Source organism: Pyxicephalus adspersus, chromosome 3 (assembly GCF_032062135.1).
Source record: "Pyxicephalus adspersus chromosome 3, UCB_Pads_2.0, whole genome shotgun sequence".
Classification (NCBI taxonomy): Eukaryota; Metazoa; Chordata; class Amphibia; order Anura; family Pyxicephalidae; genus Pyxicephalus; species Pyxicephalus adspersus.
The window spans coordinates 62,541,665-62,565,080 of record NC_092860.1 but is presented as its reverse complement, the minus strand read 5'-3'; the positions used below and the strand labels follow the sequence as shown (position 1 = coordinate 62,565,080).

The 23,416-nt window shown below is 39.7% G+C and overlaps 1 protein-coding gene across 10 annotated transcripts in view; it reads left to right on the top strand.

Moving 5' to 3' along the window:
- ADGRL3 (adhesion G protein-coupled receptor L3) overlaps positions 1 to 23,416 on the top strand; it is an 857,880-nt gene that overhangs the window by 328,003 nt on the left and 506,461 nt on the right. For 9 of the 10 annotated variants that reach the window (XM_072404919.1, XM_072404922.1, XM_072404921.1 and 6 more), the window contains exon 7: positions 14,280 to 14,588. The exons of the other annotated variant lie outside the window; for it this stretch is intronic. In XM_072404919.1, coding sequence (XP_072261020.1) covers positions 14,280 to 14,588 — 309 coding nt within the window. The remainder of the gene's footprint in view (positions 1 to 14,279; positions 14,589 to 23,416) is intronic. 10 annotated transcript variants of the gene reach the window in all.

The window sequence follows — 23,416 nt, the reverse complement described above, 5'->3', positions numbered from 1 at the left end:
TCTCTGGAAATAAATGCCCACAAAGGTAGATATGGAAGCTTGGGCTGCAAAGATTGAAGCAGCCATACATAAAGAAGTGGAGAACTGAAGCAGTAGATAGCTCACACTGATATTAAAGGTACTACTTTAATCTGCACATACAGATACAATGGAAACTAGATTATACTGCATCCCAAAAAACTTACTTGGTCTAATCTATGTGTCATTTACTGGATCAAGTACGCTGAATCCAAATCTGAAGTCCGATTCTGCCTAGGGCGTTAGGATCTTAAGTTACTTAGTCTTCTTTGAAAACCCAGCAATTTTACTCATACAGAAGTAGCAGTCTAAGTGATGATTTTTTGGCTCAACCATTATGTTAGGCCAACGTAACAAACCAGACAGAAGATATGAGGTGCCCAGCTTTAATCCTGAACTGGAATTTCACATCCAAAGTAATACTTATAAGCCAATGCCACCCACTTGGTTAGGTTCTTGCGTTGATCACATGGGGTATATTTGCCACAAATGTAGCAAAAATTGTCCGGTTTATTAACACAGCTGTGCCTACTCACCTTTAGCTTAAAACAGACTCACTATAGCCTAACTGTACTATCCAAAAAGATAGTTTCTCACTAGAGACAAGCCCTTGGTCCATCTTGCCATATATACCTATTTCTTACATCAGGTCACTGACTTGGCCAGACATGGTCAGCCGCGGCTGGAACATGCATGCCACCAGGGGACATGATTCAGCTGAGGCGGCAGCAGGCATAGTGGTAGCTTCAACTGTTATAATGTTCCTATGTAAAAATACATTACCCAATTACCAGCCATTTGAACAGCTATAGCATGCCTATAACTTAAAATCTGTATGTGATGGGCAAATTCTGAGTTCAAATTTGGAATCGGCACACTCGATATCATGTAAATCACATGTGTTATTCCCAGTAGCAAAATCGTTGTTGTGCAGTGTTATCAGACAACACTCAAGTACCAGGAAACATTCCATAGCATCGATGCAGCTTCATATTGTATAGTATCGTATCAAGTTATTGTTCAAAATATCCTTAATAAGGTTCTGGAAAAAAACCCTATCTCCGAATTGGAATTGGATAGAGTGCATCCAAGTTATTAGACCTCCTACAGCGAAACAAGATGTGTTATGTCGTGTTCATTTTTTCACAGAAAAAGAGGAAATATTACAACAAGTTTGGCACTTTGGTTCAAAAGATTTTGATGGGGTGAGAAGCCAAGTATTCCAGATCTTTCACTTCTGACTTTTCATATGAGAAGATTAGTTCCTCCACTTTTTCCTGTTATTCAACAAGTAGGCCCACAGTACCGCTGGGGACATCCTTTATATTTGTAAACAAAATCGACCCTTCTGACTTTACCCAGACCAGTTACCAGGTTTAGCTTTCTGAATGTTGATCCAGAAGAGGTGGCTGGACTTTTCAGAGGACACCATCAATGCAAGGTGGTCTCAACCTGTTGATCAAAGCACTCAACGTACAAGATATAAACATTGTCTTTCTTAATTTAGGTAATTGGAATCCATGGGCCTCAATGAAGTATGAATAATTAAATTGGATTTTTTGTATGGGGGGGAAGTTAAATTTTTGGGGTAGACCAAATTGTGTCTGGAGTCCTTGGCTGAGATATTTGTGTCTCGTGTGTGCTTGAGATTGCAGCATTACATAGTTACATAGTAGGTTAGGTTGAAAAAAGACATAAGTCCATTCAACCACCAGGGAAATAAACATATCCCAGATATAAAACCCTATAAGACATAGTTGGTCCAGAGGAAGGCAAAAAAAAAAAACGGTACAATTTACTTCAACAAGGGAAAAAAATTCCTTCCTGATTCCATGAGGCAATCGGATGTTCCCTGGATCAACAGTCTCTGTTATTTTTACTTTAAAGCCTTAACACCCAGTTATATTCTGTGCTTCTAGAAAAACATCCAGCTTTTTCTTAAAGCAATCCATAGTAGTTGCTGAAACTACTTCCTGAGCTTTGATTTCTGAAACTTTGGTAAATATTTTTCACTAGAATGTGTTGTTTATTGATAAGTTATTTTTTGTATATATATAAGGTATTGAAGTTACTTAAGTCATTTATTGTTGCGCTTAAGGGTTCATTATAATGTGTCGAAATCTCTTAAAAAATGGTTAACCACTTTTTTCCCTCACATAGAGGAATGCATTTAGTTTCATGTGGTGGTTTAAGTATGTTTTAATCATGTATTGGTAGGAAGGTTTATTAGTTGTATTCATTATTAAAATCATATAGGTATTTTAGAATTATATTTATTGTATAATCTCCGAAAGAATGTTTAATCACTTTTTTTAGAAGAATGTTTGAATAGTTGTACACATTAATAAAATCTTTTAGGTATCTTATTACACTTATCTTACTAGAACACTTAATGGTTCTTCATAACATGTTGAATATAATCTCAAAACAATGAATAATTATTTTTGGCCTGTTTTGGGTTCTTTCCTCATATAGGTCTCAGTCTTAATTATGTATAGTAGAGCTGTTTATTAGTTGTACTTACTATTGAAATCAAGTATGTATTTGAATATTTTACTTAATTGTTCACTATAATGTGCAGCTTGTAATCACTTAAAGTGTATTTACTTTCTTTTGAATTGCACTATTTTTTGCTTAGGTTTTTCTTGGACAAATTTCAGATATTATTTTAAAGGGTTACTTAATAGCCTACATTGTTTACGCAGCCAAGTATTTTTTATACAAGAAACACATTTTAAGAAAGATACATTCAAAAACTACCATGGTCTTATTATAAGGCATTTTTTCTATACTTTCCCTGCATTTTATTACTGCCTTTAATGTAACTACTGGCGATAAAAGGGTGTCAGTGGATCCCCCACTGGGCCTACATTTAAGAGGTCCCTAAGGAGGGAAAAAAATAAAATCAATGTGTCTGTTAATGTCCCATTACCCTGGTTAATTGCAATTTGAAGCTTTTCACTAAAATTGCCAATCGCCTTCTCTCAAAGGTAGTCTAAATAATACATTGGGATCAAGTGAGGTTTATTCGGATGAGAGAAGCTGAAGATAATACTACTAAGGAAATGAATTTGATTCATTTGACATATCCTAAGGCCTTGCCTACTCTGATGTTGTCTAGCGATGCGGAAAAAGCATTAGATAGGTTGGACTGGCAATTTATTCAGTCCACTTTGTTATACATTGTTATTCCTCAGAATATAATATACTGGATAGGCGCCCTATACTCAAAACATTTGGCAGCTGTTAAAATAAAAGGTATTCTCTCAGAAACTTTTAACATCTCTAGTAGCAATCATCAAGGGTGCCCATTATCACCAATTATTTTTATTTTGACAGAATCCTTTAGTACCATTAGAGCTAATCCAAACATTACAGGTATACAGTTAGATAGGATCCATCATAAAGTCGCAGAGTTTGCAAACAATCTTTAATTTTTGGTAACAAAGCTTTTAATATCTTTATCTAATCTGCCTGTAGCCCTTAAAAACAATAAAGAGGTATCTAATTGTTTATTAAATCTAGATAAATCAGAAGCCTTGAGCATTAATCTTCCTACTTTCCAAGTTTATTCATTGAAGACACCTTTTACTTTTAAATGGGTCCCAGAATCAATAAGATATTTGGGGATTTGTTTGACATTGGATTTGAATAAACTATTTACAGTAAATTTTTCCTAGTTTGTAACGCAGGTTAGTTTTAATGCAAATGTAGTATATTGACAATAATATGCTCCGTTTGTTCTATCTTCTTCAGACACTCGATTGCCATTCAAAGGTCTTTTTTATATAGCACAGGAATTTGAATTTCACTCTGAGGTGAAATGGAAGCCAAAAAAAGAGGCAGCAGCAGAGGAGTGGTGGGAAGGATGGAAGTCTGGCTGTAGCATTCATAATAGATTGTAGAGGAGATAGTCGGGATAGTGATCTCTGGGGACAGGTAGGGGTGGATTTTAGAAATGTTGCACAGGTGAAAGTGAGAGGACTTGGAAATGTTCTTGATATGGGGGGTAAAGTGGAAGGCAGAAGGTGATGCTAAGACAAGGTGCCCGAGGTGAGGGACGAATACCAGAAATATGTCGGGGATATTTGGAATGTGGGATGATAAATTCTGTTTTATTCAGGTTGAGTTTTAGAAACCTGGCAGTAGAAGGAGGAAAAAGTTGCCTTGTGACTTAGCTCTGAGGAGGTCATTGGCCACTTTAGTAAGGGCTGTTTGAGTGGAATGGGCAGCCCGAAAGCCAGTCTGGAGTGGGTCGAGGAGAGAGTTTGTGTTCAGAGTTTGTGTTGTGAACACAACACAGCTTTCAATAAACTGTGACTCTTCAGACCCAACTGAAATTCAGGACATCAGCATGAAAATGCTTAGTGAACCTGGAACCAGTATGGTTTCAAATAAGTAAATTAACTTTTTAATCAAAACAATATGCCCAAAAAAAAAAAAGAGGCAATAGATTTATGCATAAGGTACCTAAACATCTTAGGATACTTACGTTTATACAGTGTGTGGTAGGAAGGAGTAATAAACACACCTAAATATATATTGCAATCTGAATGCCAATGACAGGAGGAATTCTTCTGCCAGACATGAAAGATAGTAGGAGATTAATAAGTAAAGCCTCAGTTTTGTTTGAGTTGATTTTACAGCCCAACAAGGCATTATACTCATCCAGTGCCTGATGATGACATAGCAAAGTGACAAGATGGTTAGAAGGGGATAAAAGTATATGTTCTGCATACAAAGCCATAGTATAGGGCTCTGGCAAGTGCCCTTTTTTAAAGCAAAGATTTAGTGTGAAGAAATTTGACCTCTGCCTTGGGGGAGGAACATCCATTAATACCAATACCTTGTAGTGTCTGAAACATAAAAGGCCAGCTAGGACTAAGTATAAGAGCACCTTGTTCAAGCAAATTAATCATGTCAATAAGATCTATGGTCCCTCTGGTATTGCCTGTTGCCTGAGGACTTGTAAAAAAAGCAACTTGATCCTTGGGGATAAAACCAAAAGGACTGCCTAAGATCCTAGTGAAAAATTTAAAATCTGAATTAGGTAGGGCATTTGGGCAATAGTTTCCTGGATCACAAGGAATTTTTCCAGGCTTCAAAAAAAGTAAAACATAGGAGTGAAGCGTGGTTGAGGTAATCACTTCCCCTTCCATGTGTCACAGATCCCTGCAGGTCCAGGGGATCTGTGCCTCCTTCAGTGTCACCCACCTTTCACTCCCCTGCTGCCAGCACCAGCTCTGCTAAGGCATCATCTCCTCAGTACATTTTCTGGTCCAGGTCATGTGACTCCCAGTCAGCCGCTCCACTACCACAGAGAACTAGAGTGTTTCGACGACGTGCTCCCCCTGCTAGGGGAGTTGTGAACACCACCAACACCTCTAGTCTCCTGGGCTCCCTCTGGTGGTACAGTAGGATGGAGCAGGTCACATGGCTCCATTCATCACAGGCCCTGCCCTTAAAAGGAAGTGTAGAACAACAGGAAGTTTTCTGAACAAGGAGTTCCTTTGGCTGTGCTTCCAGGTTCCTGTTGGTTTCTCCTGCTCCAGATTCCTTGTGTACTGACCCCGGCTTGTTTCCTGACTACGCCTGTCCTGACCTCTTGCCTGCTTCCTGACCAAACTTGTTTGCTGCCTGCCCTGACCTTTTGGCTCGTCTGACTACTTTCTTGGATTTCCCTTTGGCACTATGCTACAATTTTGTTCCAGCTTGTTAGCAGTCACCTGCCTCTGCATGCACGGGGGGCTGCAACCTGGCAGTTGCCCGCAGTGCAACACCCTCACCTCTAGAGGCTCTGGTGAAGACCGGGCAGCTACTTAGACTCTGCACCCTGTGCACGTATCCACTTACCGAGCTGGTGACACAGAGGGTCCACTATCCTGCTGTGCAGCTACTGTGACACCATGAAGCCATTGAGAAAGGGATGGAGGCTAGAGTTCATCTTTACAGGCTTTTGTCTAAAAGTATGGACATTAACAGCACCTCCTCCCAGATCTGCTAGTTTACTACAAGCACTGTAAAAGTTGGGATTTTGTGTCACCAGGTGTCATAAAACTCAAAATCTGGCATATAAATGTAATAAAGTGGCCTCTGACCGACCTCTGAGCTTTATTTCCATCACTCAATTCTGTACAAAGAGTTAGGTTGCTGAAACATAGCTGAATTGTTATTGTGAGCATTTTTGAGACCATTAATTAGTCTCCTAGGGCCCAGGAAAGCCTGGAAACCCTCTTTAGCCTGTTCTAGTGAATCAAAGTTCAAGACATGCCTGGTTTGGCCTCTTTGAACGCAATATTTTGTGCTAACTGATAATCTGGGGGTTGGCAGTTCATTAAACCTGAGTCTGAAGAATTATGAATCTGAGTATAATAAGAGCTTCCTATGTGTGTCCACAGAGCATTATATTCTATGTGAACACACCGCCTACACTTTGCTCTTATTTTATGGGTCTATTGGTCACTCATCTGTGTATTGGCATAGAAAAAGCAATATAAACCTACCAAAGGGCTCTCACACATACCATCTTGTTGCTAAGGACAACAGCATTGAAAGATTGAGCACTGCAGAGAGCCCAGTGACTCTGACTAATAAGTTGATTTTTATACAAGCAACCTGAACCAAGGTAAACTAATTTTAACCTAATTATTTTTCATCTTTATTCTCTTTTATTTTAAACTGTTGCTATTGTTCAGCTATTGTTCTTTGATTAGTCTTTATATTTCTGTCCTGTTTATGCACTTTCTTTTGTTATGTTTTAGTTTATTAACCCTATAATGTGTAAGCTGCTGAACTGTGTAAGCTGTAGAAATAGTGAAACCTGCTTTCCTGAACTACTATAAAAAGTGAAAACTGACTCATTCCTGATTGGAGTGGCAGTGGGTTGGACAGACAGTACTAAAAGAGGCACAATCATAACTGCAGTTGTTAATTAGGTAACCTTGCCCTGTGACGACCCTTCTCAGCCTGCTGGTGCCTAAGTTGTTGCTGAGCATGGTGAGGGCTGAGAGGGCTGATCATCATAGGTAAGTATTTACACATTAAACTAACCATGGTCCCTCTGGCTGCTGATAGTTGTAGACAGTCTCCATTCATTCTAGCAATGATTTCTGAATCATAAAAAATGTTACCTCGCCCATTCTTTACCACATTTAGGGTAGCAGCAGCAGCCTAATCCCAGGTAATTCAAGCCAGGAGAGAGTTGGCCCCATTACCCTTATCATATTAGCACCGGCCAGTAATAAACAAGGGATTTCTCGACCTCATCAAAATGTAGTGCTCCTAATTCATTGAGAGTCATTCGAGAGACTCGGAGAGTCATTCAAATCTCGCTTCAGTCTCTGCAATGATGCCTGTAAAATGAAATCATGCCTCTTAATGAGCCCCTGTGGCCTCCTTTATACAGTAACCCCAAAGGACCATCTTGTGCGCCTCCCACAAGGTAGATATCTGGGAAACCTAGCTTAGTGGGGTTTTATTCAAGCAAGTATTCATTAGGTTCCCAGTGACATTTCCTTTGTGGGGCAGATCCCAGAACAATCATTGAGAGTATTGGAGCATGATCAGTTATCATCAGTTAATATGTCAGTTTTCGAAGAGGAAGAAACTCAGAGGGCAGGGAGATTAGCAAAAAAGATAATATAGCCTGGTGTTAACCTGATGGCTTTTGGCAAAAAAAGTGGATTCTTAATTTACTGAATGTTAAAAGAGCCAGAAATCATATACAAAAAAACTATGCATTGAAGCCTTAAATCAAAAAGAAATACAGGTTGTAGGTGGATGTCTAAGTCTAGGGCCTGAAGAATACAGTATTAAGAGGGCAATTTAATGGAAAAAGCAAACTTGGAAAAGTTTTGTGCATACATACAGCAAAGAGTAATTTATATGGAGTTCATTCAGCCACCAGAGGACCAGGTAAGTCCTCAATTCCACCCAGAGTGTGGCTTGGGGTTACCATTTTCTGTAGAGAAATGTCACCCCGGGGGTTAAAAGAGGAGAAGTGTCAGAGTGAGGTAATAAAGGCTGAAATCGCAAAGGGCAGGCTGTAGAGTCCAGAGAGTCTGTCCAAGAAAGTACAGGGCCTAGGATGTGTCCTATTGATCACGAACAAAGTAAGTAAGCAATACTTCATGAATTTAATTAGGTTCAAACAAAAAATGTGTTACTTTCTTACTTGAAAAGACATCCCATTTCTGTAAGATGTAATCAAAGGTGTGTAATACGTCTATTTTGTTAATACTTAAAAGGAATGTAAAATAGGCTATTTTACATTGTTTATTGCCTTGCAAATGACCATATATGCAGGTACATTTACTCACAATATTGAGTCATATGCTCAACATACAGGACTACAGGAGGCTCTGTGGAGTCGGGCGCCATCTTATTTTGAGAAGCCGAGGGAAGGGAGCTCAGCTGCAGGAGGGATCAAATAGAATAGTGCTTCAGAGGATCAGTTCCACAGCACCTAAAACCTAAAGCACCTAACATGTGCCCACCATTGGTGCGGTCACAACACCCCTTCTCTTTCTCTTCCCCCCCCCCCCCCCCCACACACACACACACTAAACCTGCTTCGGAATCCATCAACCCTACGCAGCTCCCGACTCAGTCACTTGCACTGCAGGGCTGATTCTCTAAGAACTATTATCTGCTCATTTGACAGCGGGGGGATGTCTGTGGCACTGAACTACTCACTGCCACCCCTATTCATTCTCTAAAAGGCTGACGCCAGTGACATGTATGTTCTCCCTTATAGCAGCAGTTCCCTGGCATAATGAAGCAGTAACTGCAACACAACTTTGCTGTCAGCCTGGACATAACCTTAACAGCAATCTTTGCAGTTGGGAGGAAGGGGACGGCATAGGGTAGCTGGCCTAGGGGAAAAAAGCACAAATCTAGCCTCGCTCGTTACCACAACTCTCTGTTTTCTGCTATCTGGCATTTAAATGGAGGATTTCATTTACCATTGGCCTGGTGACTTTAAAAGCACTAAACAACCTTGGCCCCATCAATCTGAAAGATCTGCTGCTTTCTTCAATCAGTCAATCAATACTTTCTTTATCCAAAATGTTTGCCTTAACTGAAAGTTTGTCAAAAGTAGCTTTGAATTTCACCATTTAAATTTCATGGGAAGCATAAGGAAATGAACAGAAGTGACCAATATTTGAAATTACTGTATTATAGGTAATGCTGAAACGGCAATACAGGAGTACTGTGCAACTAGTAAATATGGGAACTGGCATCATATTATGCATGGTATATTCTAAAAAAGATTTGCTGGTTAATTTTAAACTCCCTGTTTAACATGCAAGTGAATATAGTTTTGAATTCTTAGTAATTGTAAAATTAAAATACAAAGATTGCTACAAATGAATAAGGTTGAAAATAACATATTACCTTAGGTAAATTACTGTAAAACTGTTTTTAGTCAGTACTAATTTAGCTGATACAAAATTACTGTAAATCTATTATAGCAGTAGTCATTAAAAATAAATAAAATCATGGTTTTACAAACAATGTTTAGATAAGTTCTAACAGTCTTTATTTAACTACAGCCACATCCTAAAACAGACAAACATATCAAATTTACTAAAAAAAAAGGCTAATATTTTTAACACAGCTTTTAAAATCAATTAACATTATATTTTTTTATAATAACATACAGCTTTTTTACTCTATACGTTTTGTAGAGACAGTCCACTTCTTCAGGAGCAGATTGAGGACTACAATTAGAGCATTAAGTAAATACCTTTTTTTAATGATCAAAAATCCATATTATTCATAAATAAACTCAATTACATATACACTTTCAGTTAACTGTTTGTCATTTTCCAATGTCTTTTTTTAATCTCCTCAAAAATTGCATGAAACCCAATGAGAACTAGTAGTAGTTGCATGGGTTCAAAAACAGGCTGATCAAAGAGTGGAAGTCATCAAGGAAATATCAAAATATTAAAACAAGACAGAGTACCCTCAAATAATTAATCAATCATCAAAACGGAAAATAACATCCAAGATTATCTAATGTTTAACAAACAACATATGTCACCACATATGAGTATAAAAAACACAAATTTAGCCTCCTAGCTTTCTCCCTTTAAAGATCTTCAGACTTATTGGTCCCACAGACCTAAAATTTGGGAGTGGACCTCCCAGCATACAGCCTGCCCACCTGGCCCCTGGTGGACACTTCCCCTGATTCAAAAGCAGGTGTCTTTTTATTAATGGCCAGGTGCACCAGAGCCATCCTTATTTCCTGGCCTGGAAAAATGGCCACACATTACTGAGTGCCATCTATGCTTCCAGGACACTCTGGGCCTGGATCCCAAATAAAGAGCTGCTTCAACACAGCTGCAGCAACACAATTACTAAAGGCTCTATCCAGGCCCATTTTTAAAATCATTCATTCTACTGTAAGAAAATATTCTACAAATGATGTTGATTTTTAAATGACTTGAAAACTTGTGCAGGACTGACAATGCGTTGCTAGAAAATGTCAGCAAGGCCTCAAAATGTCATTGCAGGGTCTGCAAGAAATTCTTGCAATTTAACCTGCACGGGAAGTGTGTCAGAAGTTTTGTTGTCTGAAAAGAACATTCGGTAGGACATTTGCAATTGATTATATAAGTAAATACCAAGCCTCTGAAATTCCTAATAACAAGTTTAAAACATGCTAATGGAAATGTTAAAATTTACGGTTGCTTTGCTACTTCAGGACCTAGGTTTTTTTGCAGGCATTAAGTCAACTTTGAATGGGTGGAAAAGAAGAAATGGGCCCGAAATAAGTGTAAATCCCCTATCGTGCACATGTTTACATTTGAGGGGTGGTACCCTACCAGATCTACCAGTCCCTAATAATATGGTAGGTAAGTGGTCAACATTTTTAGATCTCTCTACTGACGAAACATGGGTGTCTCTGCAAAAGGAATAGGATATCACAAGGAAAGCCATGAAAAGTGAGACGTGGAGAGAAATACAATTAAAACTACTCCATGGGGCTTATCAAGCCTATAATATAACAATCATTAATCCCCCTTTAAACTGTGGAAAATAAATTGAAGTGTAAGCACCATAGACCGAATTTATTTCACCTATTTTGGGAATGTCCCAAAATTAAAGATTTCTGGAAGAATGTGCTGGACTATATGTCTGCAGGATTAGTCATACCACTATGTCTATGCATTGTAGCCCAATGCAGCCTATAACTGATAACCAGAGTAATAAACAATTGAAAATCCTGTCTCCCTCAGTGCTGGATAAGGTTTTCATGCTGCCTGTTAGCCATCTTGCCATCATGGATGTTTGACAGATTTCTGAAACTGAACCTGGATAAAACCAAACTCATCATCTTCCCTCCTCACATTCCAACTTTCCCCCTGACATATTTCTATTTGTTAACAACACTGGTGTTCGTCCCTCCCCTCAAGCACGTTCTCTTGGTGTCACCTTTCATTCTGCCCTCTCATTTAGCCCTCATATTATTATTATTATTATATTCAGAACATTTCCAGATCCTGTCACTTTCTCCTGTGCAACATCTCCAAAATCCACCCCTACCTACCTAGAGACCACCAAACTTCTTGTACACGCTCTTATGTCTCGTCCGGACTACTGTGACATCCTCCTCTCTGGTACTCCACTAACCTGACTTTCTCCCTTTACAATCTATTATGAATGCTGCAGCCAGACTCATCTGTACTTCCCACAGCTCTTCTTCTGCTGCATCTCTTTGTAGTTCTCTTCATTGGCTTCCTTTTCACCTTAGAATCAAATTCAAGCTCCTGTGTTTGCCTTCAAAATCCTCCACAGTTACCTTTCTGACCTGGTAAAAAATACTCCCCTACCCGCTCTCTTCACTCCTCCAATGACCTACTACTGACTTCCTCACTCATAACCTCATCACATGCATGGCTCCAAGACTTTTCCAGAGCTGCCCCAACTCTCTAGAATGATCTTCCTCGTCCTATTTGGCTTGCTCCTACTTTCTGCTCATTTAAAAGAGCATTCAAAACCCATTTTTTCAAACTTGCCTACCCATCTTCTGCCTACCCATCTAGAAAAACTGGGTATTTCCTACATCGCCCAGTGTGGGAGATTTGAAGATATTGAAATATGTTATTACTAATGAATAAAAATCAATACAATGAAAAACATGAAGAAACGTTGAAAATTGAAAGAATTATTGAGCACTTTTAGAGGTACAACCTGGTACGCAACAGAACAATTGGCAGGTACACTGAGAACATGACGCTACGTACACACATCCAATGGTTCTCGCCCAATATTCGGCTCAGGGATGATATCGGACGAGAATCTGGTCCATCGTCCGAGCGACGAACAATCGTAATGCAAGGAAAGGTGAAGAGTGTGCAGCAGGGTGCTGCGTCGTTCTCCCCCTCCCCTCTCCTTAGGGCAGAACGGTGCTGTATGCACAGCACTCGTCCATGCATTGTGCAGCCCTTTGTCATTGGAAAGGATCGCAAAAGATCCTTTCCAATGACAATAATTGCACGTGAGTATGCAGCTTTAGATGTATTAAAGCACAATATTAGGGTCAATAATGCAGTTATACAATATACTCCCAATTACTTGAGTAGTAGTAAATCTGGTTTGAACGTAAATGTATGAATAATAGCTATGACCGAGAGAAACGTGGTTTTAAATGTTTATTTTATTGATTCACAATGTTTTACTCTTTGTCTTTACCCTGTATGTATATTTCTAAAATGTATCTTGTCTTGTTTTGTTGTTTGTGTTACAATAGAAAATTTCAATAAAAAATATATGCAAGAAAAGAAATGGTGGGTTGTCAAGTGTTTTGCTAAAGGGAGCAACACTAGCCTCTGGGGACAAGGAACTATTTTCTTTTTCACAGATAACATTACATATATTATTATTTCGGTTGAATAAATGATTGGAAAGGTACATTTTTTTTCAAATTTGTTGGAAAGTAAACTATTTTCATAGGGTGTAAACATTTTAAATATACCTACTTTTGTGATTCATAAACAGTCCCACCAGGAAAATTATTTGGACTTAAAAAAGATTAATAAACAAGACACAACTCAGTTTTATATGATTATTACATGAATAAATATTTGTTTAAGTGTAAGCATGTGAATATACCTGAATTTGTTTTATAATGAACCATTTGTATTCAGTGTAAAGCAGCACAGAGAGTGAGAGAAGAAGAAGCAGTACAGTTAGACAATCAGTAATTTGCTGGTCAGGATCATTCCGATAGCAGAGAGCAGAGTGACAGAGAGATGAGCTCATTACTGATCCATCTCATTTACTGTCCAGCCACAGGCTGGAGGGGGATCCAATAAGAATAAGAACTTTGAAAATAGGTTAATTATTGCCGTCCACCATATAACCTGGATAATTGAGAACATCTAGTGAATGAAAGTAAGTACTGTGGAGGACAGCTTTGAAATGTAGGCAAGTTTTTGTGCAAAAGCCACTTTTTATATAAAAAATAAATAAATAATAGACTTGCATTTTTGTCTTTAGTTTTTAGAGTTTTGCTTTAGGTAATACAGTGCTTTCTCTTACCTGCTTCAGAAAGAAAGGAGCAATAACACACTCATAAATCATAAACTCTGCTCATTATGCTCTCTTTCATGTCAGTACATACACTTGCATTAGAGTCCGATAACCAGTTAGTATTGCCCCTTCCTCTCGGGGTTAAAGTACTGTTGTGCAAGAGATGACAGGTGGCTGAATATCAAGACAGATTCAGGTGTTTACACTTGCTGGCCACTGTAAACCTTGCTAGTACTGAGTTGGACCCCCTCTTACTTTCAGGACTTCTGTTATTCTTCATGGAAAAAAAAAAGTTCAACACAGGACTTTTCACAATAAAGCATTCTTCAGGAAGTTTGGTCCATTTTGACATGATTTGGCCACAAATCCATAATGCAAATCTTCGTTTCCACCAAATACAAAAATTAGCTTTGCGGCATGTTTTTCCTGCTGAAATCAAAAGATAGATACACTGCAGTCATAAAGGGATGGACATCAACAATGCTAAGCTAGCCTGTAGGCATCAACAATCCACAGAGAACTGCCACTCACTGGATGTTTTCCATTTATCACACCATTCTCTGTAAACACTAAGGATTTGTACATAAAAATCTCTCTCTCGAGAGAGAGAGAGAGAGAGAGAATTTTTACATTTGTTTATACTGACAAATGACAATACAAATGACAAAATGAGGAGTGAGTAGCCTGTTTTCTAATGATTTTTTTTTTTTTTAAAGAACTTCCACCATCAGGGCACTATAATGGAGCCAGTACAACAACTACTACTACCGCTACTACCACAACAACACAATGGACTACAACCACTAGCACAATAAAAACAACTGTTATGAGTCGCAGGAACATATCCACATTGTATCCTATGATTGAAATTCCTGTTGAGGTCACCACACGTTCCATACCTGTATCATCACAAATACCAGCTGTTGGTGCAGAGAGCTGTGATGCTGTAGAAGCTCGTGAAATCATGTGGTTTAGGACTCGACAAGGGCAAACAGCGAAACAGCCATGTCCTTTAGGAACCGTTGGTAAGTTTTACAGAGGTAACTCAAGGATAGACATAACAGTTTTACATGAAAAATTTCAATAAATTTTAACATGGTCCAATATCCTTGAATGTACAAAACTGTAGAATATGAGTTGCTTAGAAATTGAAAATTTGTTCTTGGTTTACAATTTTAGAGTCAAAGTTACCTAAACTTTGTGCAACACACACAAACATCAAGTAAAAATGATTAGGAATGTAAAGAATACCAAAACTCTGAATTTCTTTTCTTAATGTACTTTGTCTTTTAAAGGGATTTTTTTATGCTCTCCTGAAGCTTAATTACCTAAATCTTTTTACTTTGTTCTGTGAAATCAAATTTCTCAAATTACCCTTCCTGCTCTTAGACTTAGTAAAGTTATGTAGCTAATTATTTTTTGATGGAGTTAGCAGACTGATAACAAAAACATGTAGACATGTAGAAGAAAAGAAAGTCATGGCACTCATTAAATGTAGACTAGCACACATTTACATTATTCGAATAAAGTATTTGCTAAAGCCAATCAACCAACCAGTCAGATAATAGAGCAGAAAATAAACAAGCTTCCAGAGTTCAGATATATAATAGCTGACAAATTTGAAGAAAGAATTTAGAAGTAATTCCAGATAGTAACTTGTAGCAGTGTTTAACACATCTTCCAGCCTATGGGTAATAAGGTGTTCATTAATGGTTAAAATCAGTAAATAAAGTTCTGCTGTAATTTTTGTTACAGCATTGACCAGGATAGAGCAATGGTCATAATGTTTTCTTTTCCTACTGCTGGGCAACCCCTCCAACCTCCACTTCTCAAGCTTACCTAAACCGCAATAAACCAAACACACATTTGGGTGGGAAAAGGCTGTAGCAGCAGCTGTTTAGGAGGACAACAAATGTGATAGATCTTAACCAATGTATCTATATATCTACAAAAATAATCATAGTATTATTAACAACACGATAGTAAAAAACCTCATTAGGCAAATAACATATTATAACATTTTATAAAGCAGATCCTTTTTTCTTCTGACTCTGCAATCATTGATATTTTTGATCCCCAACTAAGGGTCATTAGCCATAACCTAAGGGTCATTAGCAATTACCCACAGACCGCCACACTGTCCAGCTACCATTTTATCTTCCACCACTGTTTCACAACAAGCAACCCTTGTCTGCCAGGACCTCAACTACACACAAACATCAAGATAACTAAAGGGGTAGAGGAGTGGCGGCTTTCTCCCCACTAGCCAAATTTTCACCGGCTTCTTTTTCCTCCCTTCCTGCTGATGTGGTTTCCTAATCCCTGCCCAGACCGCACCACTCCTACCAGTTATCTAACTGACCTCTCTATAACTACATATATATACCGTATTTTTCGGACCATAAGACGCACTTTTTTTCCCCCAGAAGTGGGGGGAAAAAGTCCCTGCGTCTTATGGTCCAAATGTATCAAAATGTATCCTTCCCAGCTGCTGTCCCGTCCTGTCTCCTGTTCAGCGCGGCCAGAGTGATTACAGGGTTTATTACATGTGTTTATGACTGTGATGTTGGTTTTTAATGCACATAAAATATTTTAGGACACTATTTGTTTCAGAATCTTTTTTTTCTTCATTTCCCTTCTCTAAAAAACTGGTGCGTCTTATGGTCCAGTGCGTCTTATGGGCCGAAAAATACGGTACTTTAACGTCCTGTAATATAGTCCCTGCACTTATCTCCCTTCTTTCTTTTCTAAGATTTGGGCCTAACTTTACCAAGACAAAATTTAGTGCTTTCCAGCTGAAAATGTCTTTACCTAGCTACTGACCACATATGCTTAGCTTTTGGTTCCTTTGCATGTTCTCTGCATGGTTTTAAAAAACAGTCAGTCACATTTTCTTTAACATTTTTGGGAACTGTAATCTCTAGGAAATATTTTCAAAGGTATTTTGAATAAAAATGTATCATTCACATAGTACTAAATAATATAATAGAATAAAAAAATATGTAAATATGATTATGCTAATTAAGATATAAAGAACCAGTTTATAAAAAATAAACTTCAAAAGTAAGACATAGAAAAAACACTGCTGCCGACTTCCGGGGGAGGAGTCACCAAGAGAGGATGCATCCACACGGAGCTCCGTTTAGCCCTGAGACTTTTCTGCAAGGATAGTGATCTGGTGCCGGAGAAGACTACAGCTGCTGTCCCGGAACACTGCGGTCGGCTGCTGGAGACTGCAGGGTAGTGCAGGTGCGAGACGTCTGATGAAATCCTGAGTGCGGCCATGACAGGAGACATCACCATACACGTGGCACTTGGATTTTTACTGGCAGAGTCTTCTGACAGGAGGCCCTTAACTGGAGGTACACTGAGCTTGTGCTGGGGGACACTTGATAGAAGGATTGCCCTGGGATTTGCTGTGGCTGCCCTGAGTCTCTGTTCTGCTGAATATTCTTACAGTTATGCTGCCATGTGGCTTTACAATCAACAGCCATCCTCCCAAGCCAGGCACTCTTGACTAGGGATAACCCTAACCTGCACTTTGTGTCATAGGCTGAGTAACTTTCCTTTTGATATTTTGAGGAGACTGTTTAAAGATTAACCCATTAAGATCACTACAGAGAGCATTTAGTAACAAGAGGAAATCAGGCGGCCATCTTGGACACATGGCATTCTTTATTGAATAGTACCTTCATGTTTTAATCCAACTCCATCCTGATAAGAGAAGGAGACCTAAATTTATTTAAAACACAATCTTCATTAAAAGATTCTCCAGCTTTCTAGGATCAATATATTGGTGCCTTGCGGGAATATACCTGTATTATAAATTCCCTAATAACATACCAGATTGCCTGACAATCTGACATCTAGTCTCATCTTATTGTAATTTTATCTCTCTGAGCCTTATATCATATAGATTACAAAGAGAAGACAGGATCAATTGATTGAACTCTGACTCTGTACATCTACTCCTTTTAATTTTGTGCACCTACCAACCCTGAAGGTGACTCAAGCTTCTTTTACAACATATTTTTACTGACAAAATCTCCTGCATCTTTAGATCAGTATATTTGAAGCCTGTGGAGAATTTATCTGTTTTTTCATTATTTTCTCAGAGTGCCAGGCATCCTGAATTCTAGTTTCATTACGAGGCAATTTTACCTCCCTGAGCTTTACATTTTTGATGTTTCAAAAAGAAAAGCTGATCTATACTGGTTGAAATCTGATCTCTTAACAGCCTAACTCTATTACCATTATCATTAGGTTTTGAAGGGAATTTCCTGGTATCTCTGAACAGATCGTACTCTGACCTTGCTTGCCTACTTACCTCAACCAGTTCATCTGCTGACCCACTTCTCTGGCATTTATATCCTGCAGCCATTACGATTGAGCAGTCTCCTGCAGTTATTAAGATTGTGAGACTCTAGAGATATCATCATGTACAGTTAATTTAGCAGGATGTAAGGTTTTGCCACCGTTGGGCCTTACATATGGGTGTATAAACAACCATTGAACCGGGGAGACAAGCTTTTCCAACCTCCTCTCACTACATTTTCCAATACAATTTCAGAACTTCGCCCCCTCTTTTTTTTTTCTTTTTCTTGTATCATGGGCAAGTGATAACCTAATAGCCAATCCTCCCAAAAACGGGAGATAGGAACTTTTTTTGCCTGCTCCAAAACCCCTGGTCCTAGTGGGAGTGGCCCTAACATTAGGTTTAACATTGCTCAAACCGCCATGCCTGGTCTAGAACCACCTGACTTTATACAAGAGGATTCTGTTACGAGTAACAGGGAGGGGAGAGAAACAGAAAGGTAAATACTAGGCCTCCAATGGCTAGGGAAAAGGGAATGGTCATCCCCTTACAGACACCCTAACCTAACCCTAACTCCTGACAGTATGAATATCCCCTGATGGTGGGAATACTCATACACAGGAACCTAGGCCCTAGTAGCCCTGCATAGCCCTAAGAGTAGTGACTGGGCTTGAGACTACTGGTTCCTTCCCTGATGAAAGAACCAGTGTCTCCCTGAGGCCTAGTAACAACCAAAGAACAACAAAACAGCAAAAGTAGTTCAACTTATCTTAATAGCAAATAGAGAAGCAGGAACTCTGGAGAGGACAACACACCAGCTCTTCCAATCCCAGAAGTGAATATCAACCGCATAGCTTGAAGTGTGAGGCCAGACTAAATGGTGGAGCAGTAATGACCATCAGCTGCAGCCGATACAAGGGGTGTGGTCATTACAAACAACAACACAGAAACAAGTAAAAACAAAGAGACAGTCAGATAACCTCACGTGCAGCTTGTCTCACAGATCTTCTAACTTCAGTCACCGAAGGGACTGTGACAGATTCATCTTCTAACTTTCCTTCCCTGCTGGGTGAAGACAAGGACCCTTCAAGTCCCCCAAGCCCCCAACAAACCTCCATGGACCCCTCAGATGTATGGGACAGAGATGCATATTTAGGATCTCTACCTACCAAAGCAGATTTTGAATCATACCTTATACGCATCCAAAACCCTTTTCGCTCCGAACTAGCCACGCTTAGATCTGATCTTGGCTCCAGAATAGAAGAGGTGGAACGAACAACTGAAGATCTTCGTACCCATATACAAAACCACACCCATGCCCTTAATGAGCATTCAGTACTGCTTCAACAACTTCTATATCAGCAAGATGACCAAGAGAAGCGGAGCCGGCATAACAACATACGGATTCGAGGGCTCCCAGAATCGGTTGAACCAAAAGACCTTCATGCAGCAGCAACGACTTTGTTCAATGAACTTCTTCAGAAGCCAAGGGACAATGTTATGGAAACTGATCGAATTCACCGAACTCTCGGCCCAAAAAGTCTGGATCCATACAGACCAAGAGATGTAATTTGTCGAGTCCATTCCTTCCAGCTTAAAGAACTCATCATGCAGGAAGTCAGATCACAGGAGGAGTTTACCTTTAATATTCGTCCTATAATGTTCCTGACTGACCTCTATTGCAACACTTTGGCACTCCGCCGAGCATTAAAGCCACTGTTACAAATGCTGAAAGACAACAATATCAAGTACAGATGGGGCTTCCCGTTTCAACTTTATGCGCACAGAGGTAGCAAATCCGCCACCTTTCATCAACTGGGAGACTTACCTGCTTTCTTGGCAACATTTGAACTACCCCAAATTAATCTTCCAGATTGGCCTACACTCCCCACGCCTTTAATTCGTCCAGCGAATTCTGAATAACAGCAAGTACAGAAGAAGCCTAACAGAGACCAGATGTGCAGCTCCACAATACTGGCAGAACTACACAGGTTAAAAACACAAATAGCTTTCATACAGGAAACTCACTTTCCCACTGACATGATTCCGAGGTTAGGTAACAAGAGATACCCGATAGTCTATCATAGCTGCACTGATTCATCTAAGTCCAAGGGAGTTAGTATTTTGGTAGCCTCCTCTGTTACATTTTAAGAACCAACTGAGCTGCCAGTAAGGCAGATTCCTCTTTTTTAAAGGGAACCTAGAAGGCTCTAAAGTCACTCTAGCATCCATATACCTTCCTAATACTGGACAGGCCTTATTTTTAACTGAGACCCTTGAGAAACTAGAAAAATTTCAAGAAGGTATCTTCATCTTGGGAGGAGAATTTAATTTCACACCAGATTGGACGGTAGACACCTCGGTCCCAATCATTCTCCACCTCGTAACAATGGTCGAATCATGAAAGTCCCATCTCAACATAGGCTCCTCAATATATGGTGCGTTTTACATCCCCACGATAGAAATGTACACATTCTTTTTTTCCCCCCATAGCTCATCTGAGTTACACAGGGTACAGTCCTGTTCCATTGGCTCATTAACTTTATCAGATCATGCCCCGGTATCCATTTCTATCGAATTATCTTATCACTGCCCCAAATCCTGGAACTGGAGCTTAAATGAATCCCTCCTCCAGGACACAGCCTATCTTATTACTTTCAGGCCAATGCTACTCCTTGGACCAACCCCCTTTTACTTTGGGAGGCTCACAAAGCAGTAATACGAGGTATATTTATCAAACATGGGACGAGACTCAAAGGGAACGTCAGAGGGAGATAGGGGACACTCTGAACCGCATTGCAATCCTGAAATCTTCTCATAAATCTTCCCTAGATCCTACAATAGGTAAGGAACTCCAAGTTCTCCGTGAGAAACTTTCACTACTCTGCCTTGACAGGGCTAAATTTGCCCTTGCTAAATGCAAGAGGATGTTTTACGAACACGGCAACAAAAGTGGCTGTATATTAGCCAATGCTCTCCGTGTACAAAAAACTCGCTTGTTTATCCCTATTCTCACGGACAACTGTGGACGAAAAGTTTACCATACTAAAGACATAGCGGAGTCCTTTCGCCGATACTACTCTACATTATATAACATCTCAAAACCATCTTCCCCCTCAGTGACGGGAGAGAGGTTATGGGCAAGCCAAAAATATCTTTTGGAGTGTGGGATGCCTTCTCTTTCTTTGTCCAAGAGGGAGTTACTGGAGGCTCCTATCTCAGCGGAGGAACATAGTGCAGCCATAAGAGACACCCCCATCGGTAAAACCCCTGGGCCAGATGGGTTACCTTTATCATACTACAAAACTTTTCAGGCTCCTTTGGCTTCTCATTTTCTAGCAGCATATAATCATATTACTGAAGGTGGTCGGTTCTCTCTAGACTCCTTACGGGCCACCATCACTGTCATACCCAAAGAGGGTAAACACCCCTCTTCGTGTGCAAGTTACCGACCCATCTCCCTCCCTAATCAAGACCTCAAGCTTTTCACAAAAATTCTTGCTTCTAGATTGATCAAGGTCATGCATAATCTTGTCCATTTTGATCAGGTTGGTTTCATGCCCGGTAGGGAAGCCAGAGACACGACCAGAGTACTGAATTGGATATACTACGCCACATCTAAACATATCCCGCTAATGTTATTGTCCACGGACACTGAAAAAGCTTTTGACCGGATAGATTGGCTTTACATGGATCAAACCTTACTACGCATAGGTTTAGGCCCCCGAATGCTTTCATGGATAAGGGCCATTTACTCTGAGCCCATGGGCAATGGACTGATTTCAGATTGCTCTCCACAGTGAATTGTGACTTAGAAAAATGGGATAAACTGACTTTGTCATGGCTGGGACACATCAATGTCATCAAAATGAACATTCTCCCTCGATTTTTATATCTTTTTCAAACGTTGCCCATTAAAATTCCTGGGTCCTTTTTTAGAATCCTCACCTTCAAACTTTTTCGCTATATCTGGCGAAATAAAGCTCCAAAACTTTGCAGATCTCTACTTGGCCTAAATTAGAAGGGGGTCTGGGAATCCCAAACCTGTTTAATTACTATCTGTCAGCTCACCTGACACGGGTACTGGATTGGTGCCGAAATGGAGGTTTTAAACAGTGGATATCACTGGAACAATGTTTTTGCCCAACACCTCTAAGCCTCCTTCCATGGCTGCCGGTATCGGCTTTCCCAGGACTTAAATCTCACCCTACGGTGGGATATACATGGGAATCGACCGTACAAAATTTCCACCGTTTACACCTCTCGCTTTCCCCGTCGCCTCTCTTTCTGGTCCTGGGCAACCCGTCTTTCACCCTGGGTTGGAGGACGGGAGGTTGAAAGAATTGCTCTCTTCTGGTGTTTGTAGAGCATTACACTTTGTTAGATCAAGCAGATGGATCAGCCCGGAGGAGTTAAGAGAGGCTACGGGTGAGTTTCAACTAGATGTCTGGAAAACTTTGCAGATCACCCACTTTTTGTCTACTCTCCGTTCGGCCCTATCCTATTGCAGACCCCTTACTTCTTTCGAGCACCTATGCATGGGGGTGGGTGGTATTAGACACACTCTATCTGTTGTTTATAGGCTTCTACAAATCCCACCCCCCGACTATACACCTAGCTTTCTTAGATCTTGGGATACTGATTTGAGTCTTTGAAATTTCTGGGTCACTGTTCAGTCCATTGTTCAACAAATGTCGGACCAGGATATCCCTGATGACCCGGCTTTTTTCCTTCGACAACACATTTCATTTTCACGGAAAGCATGTAAAGGCTCGGTCATCAGACACCTTATTATGGCCACTATTTCTTGTATAGCCGCCTACTGGCGAAACCTTGATCCACCCACAATTGGCTCATGGCTTGGTAGAGTCAATGAGATCCATCGAATTGAGGATCTAACATCTTCTTTTCGGGGCACTGGCAGGAAGGTGGCCAATACATGATACTATTGGTCACAGTTCATGATCATTAAGAATATCGGGATCTTACTACTCCCAATTAAAAATCTCCATCTGGCCCACACACCCCTACCTGTTGGTTGGCTCAGCTGCTGCAGAACCCCTATATGAGTAATCCCCCCATTTTGTGAATCTTCCCCTATACCTTCCCCTATTTCCCTTGTGTTCTAACTCCCCCCCTCCCCACATACCCTTTTGTTGCTCTTTTTATTTACGGATTCTCCAGCACTTTTATAAATTGATTTTTTGTATTGTTGTACCAAGCTTGCACTAACTTGGTTGGAATATTCTATTTATGGCTGTTATGTTGGTATGTTTATTTTGTTTTATATCAACCTTGAGGTATTCATGTTTCCCCTTCCCTGTGTTTTTTTTTGTACCCTGTTTGAAAGTCTTAAAAAATGTTTTTTTAATAAAAAAAAAGAAACACTGCTTTTTTTTGCACTTATTTTTGTAATTAAAATCATTGTTTCAGAATATGTTATGTATTTATGGGATTTAATATTATGATGCTCTTTTGTTCTCCAAGTAGTTGTGAACTGCTTAGCTATGTTGTTAATTTTCCAATTTGTTATTGACC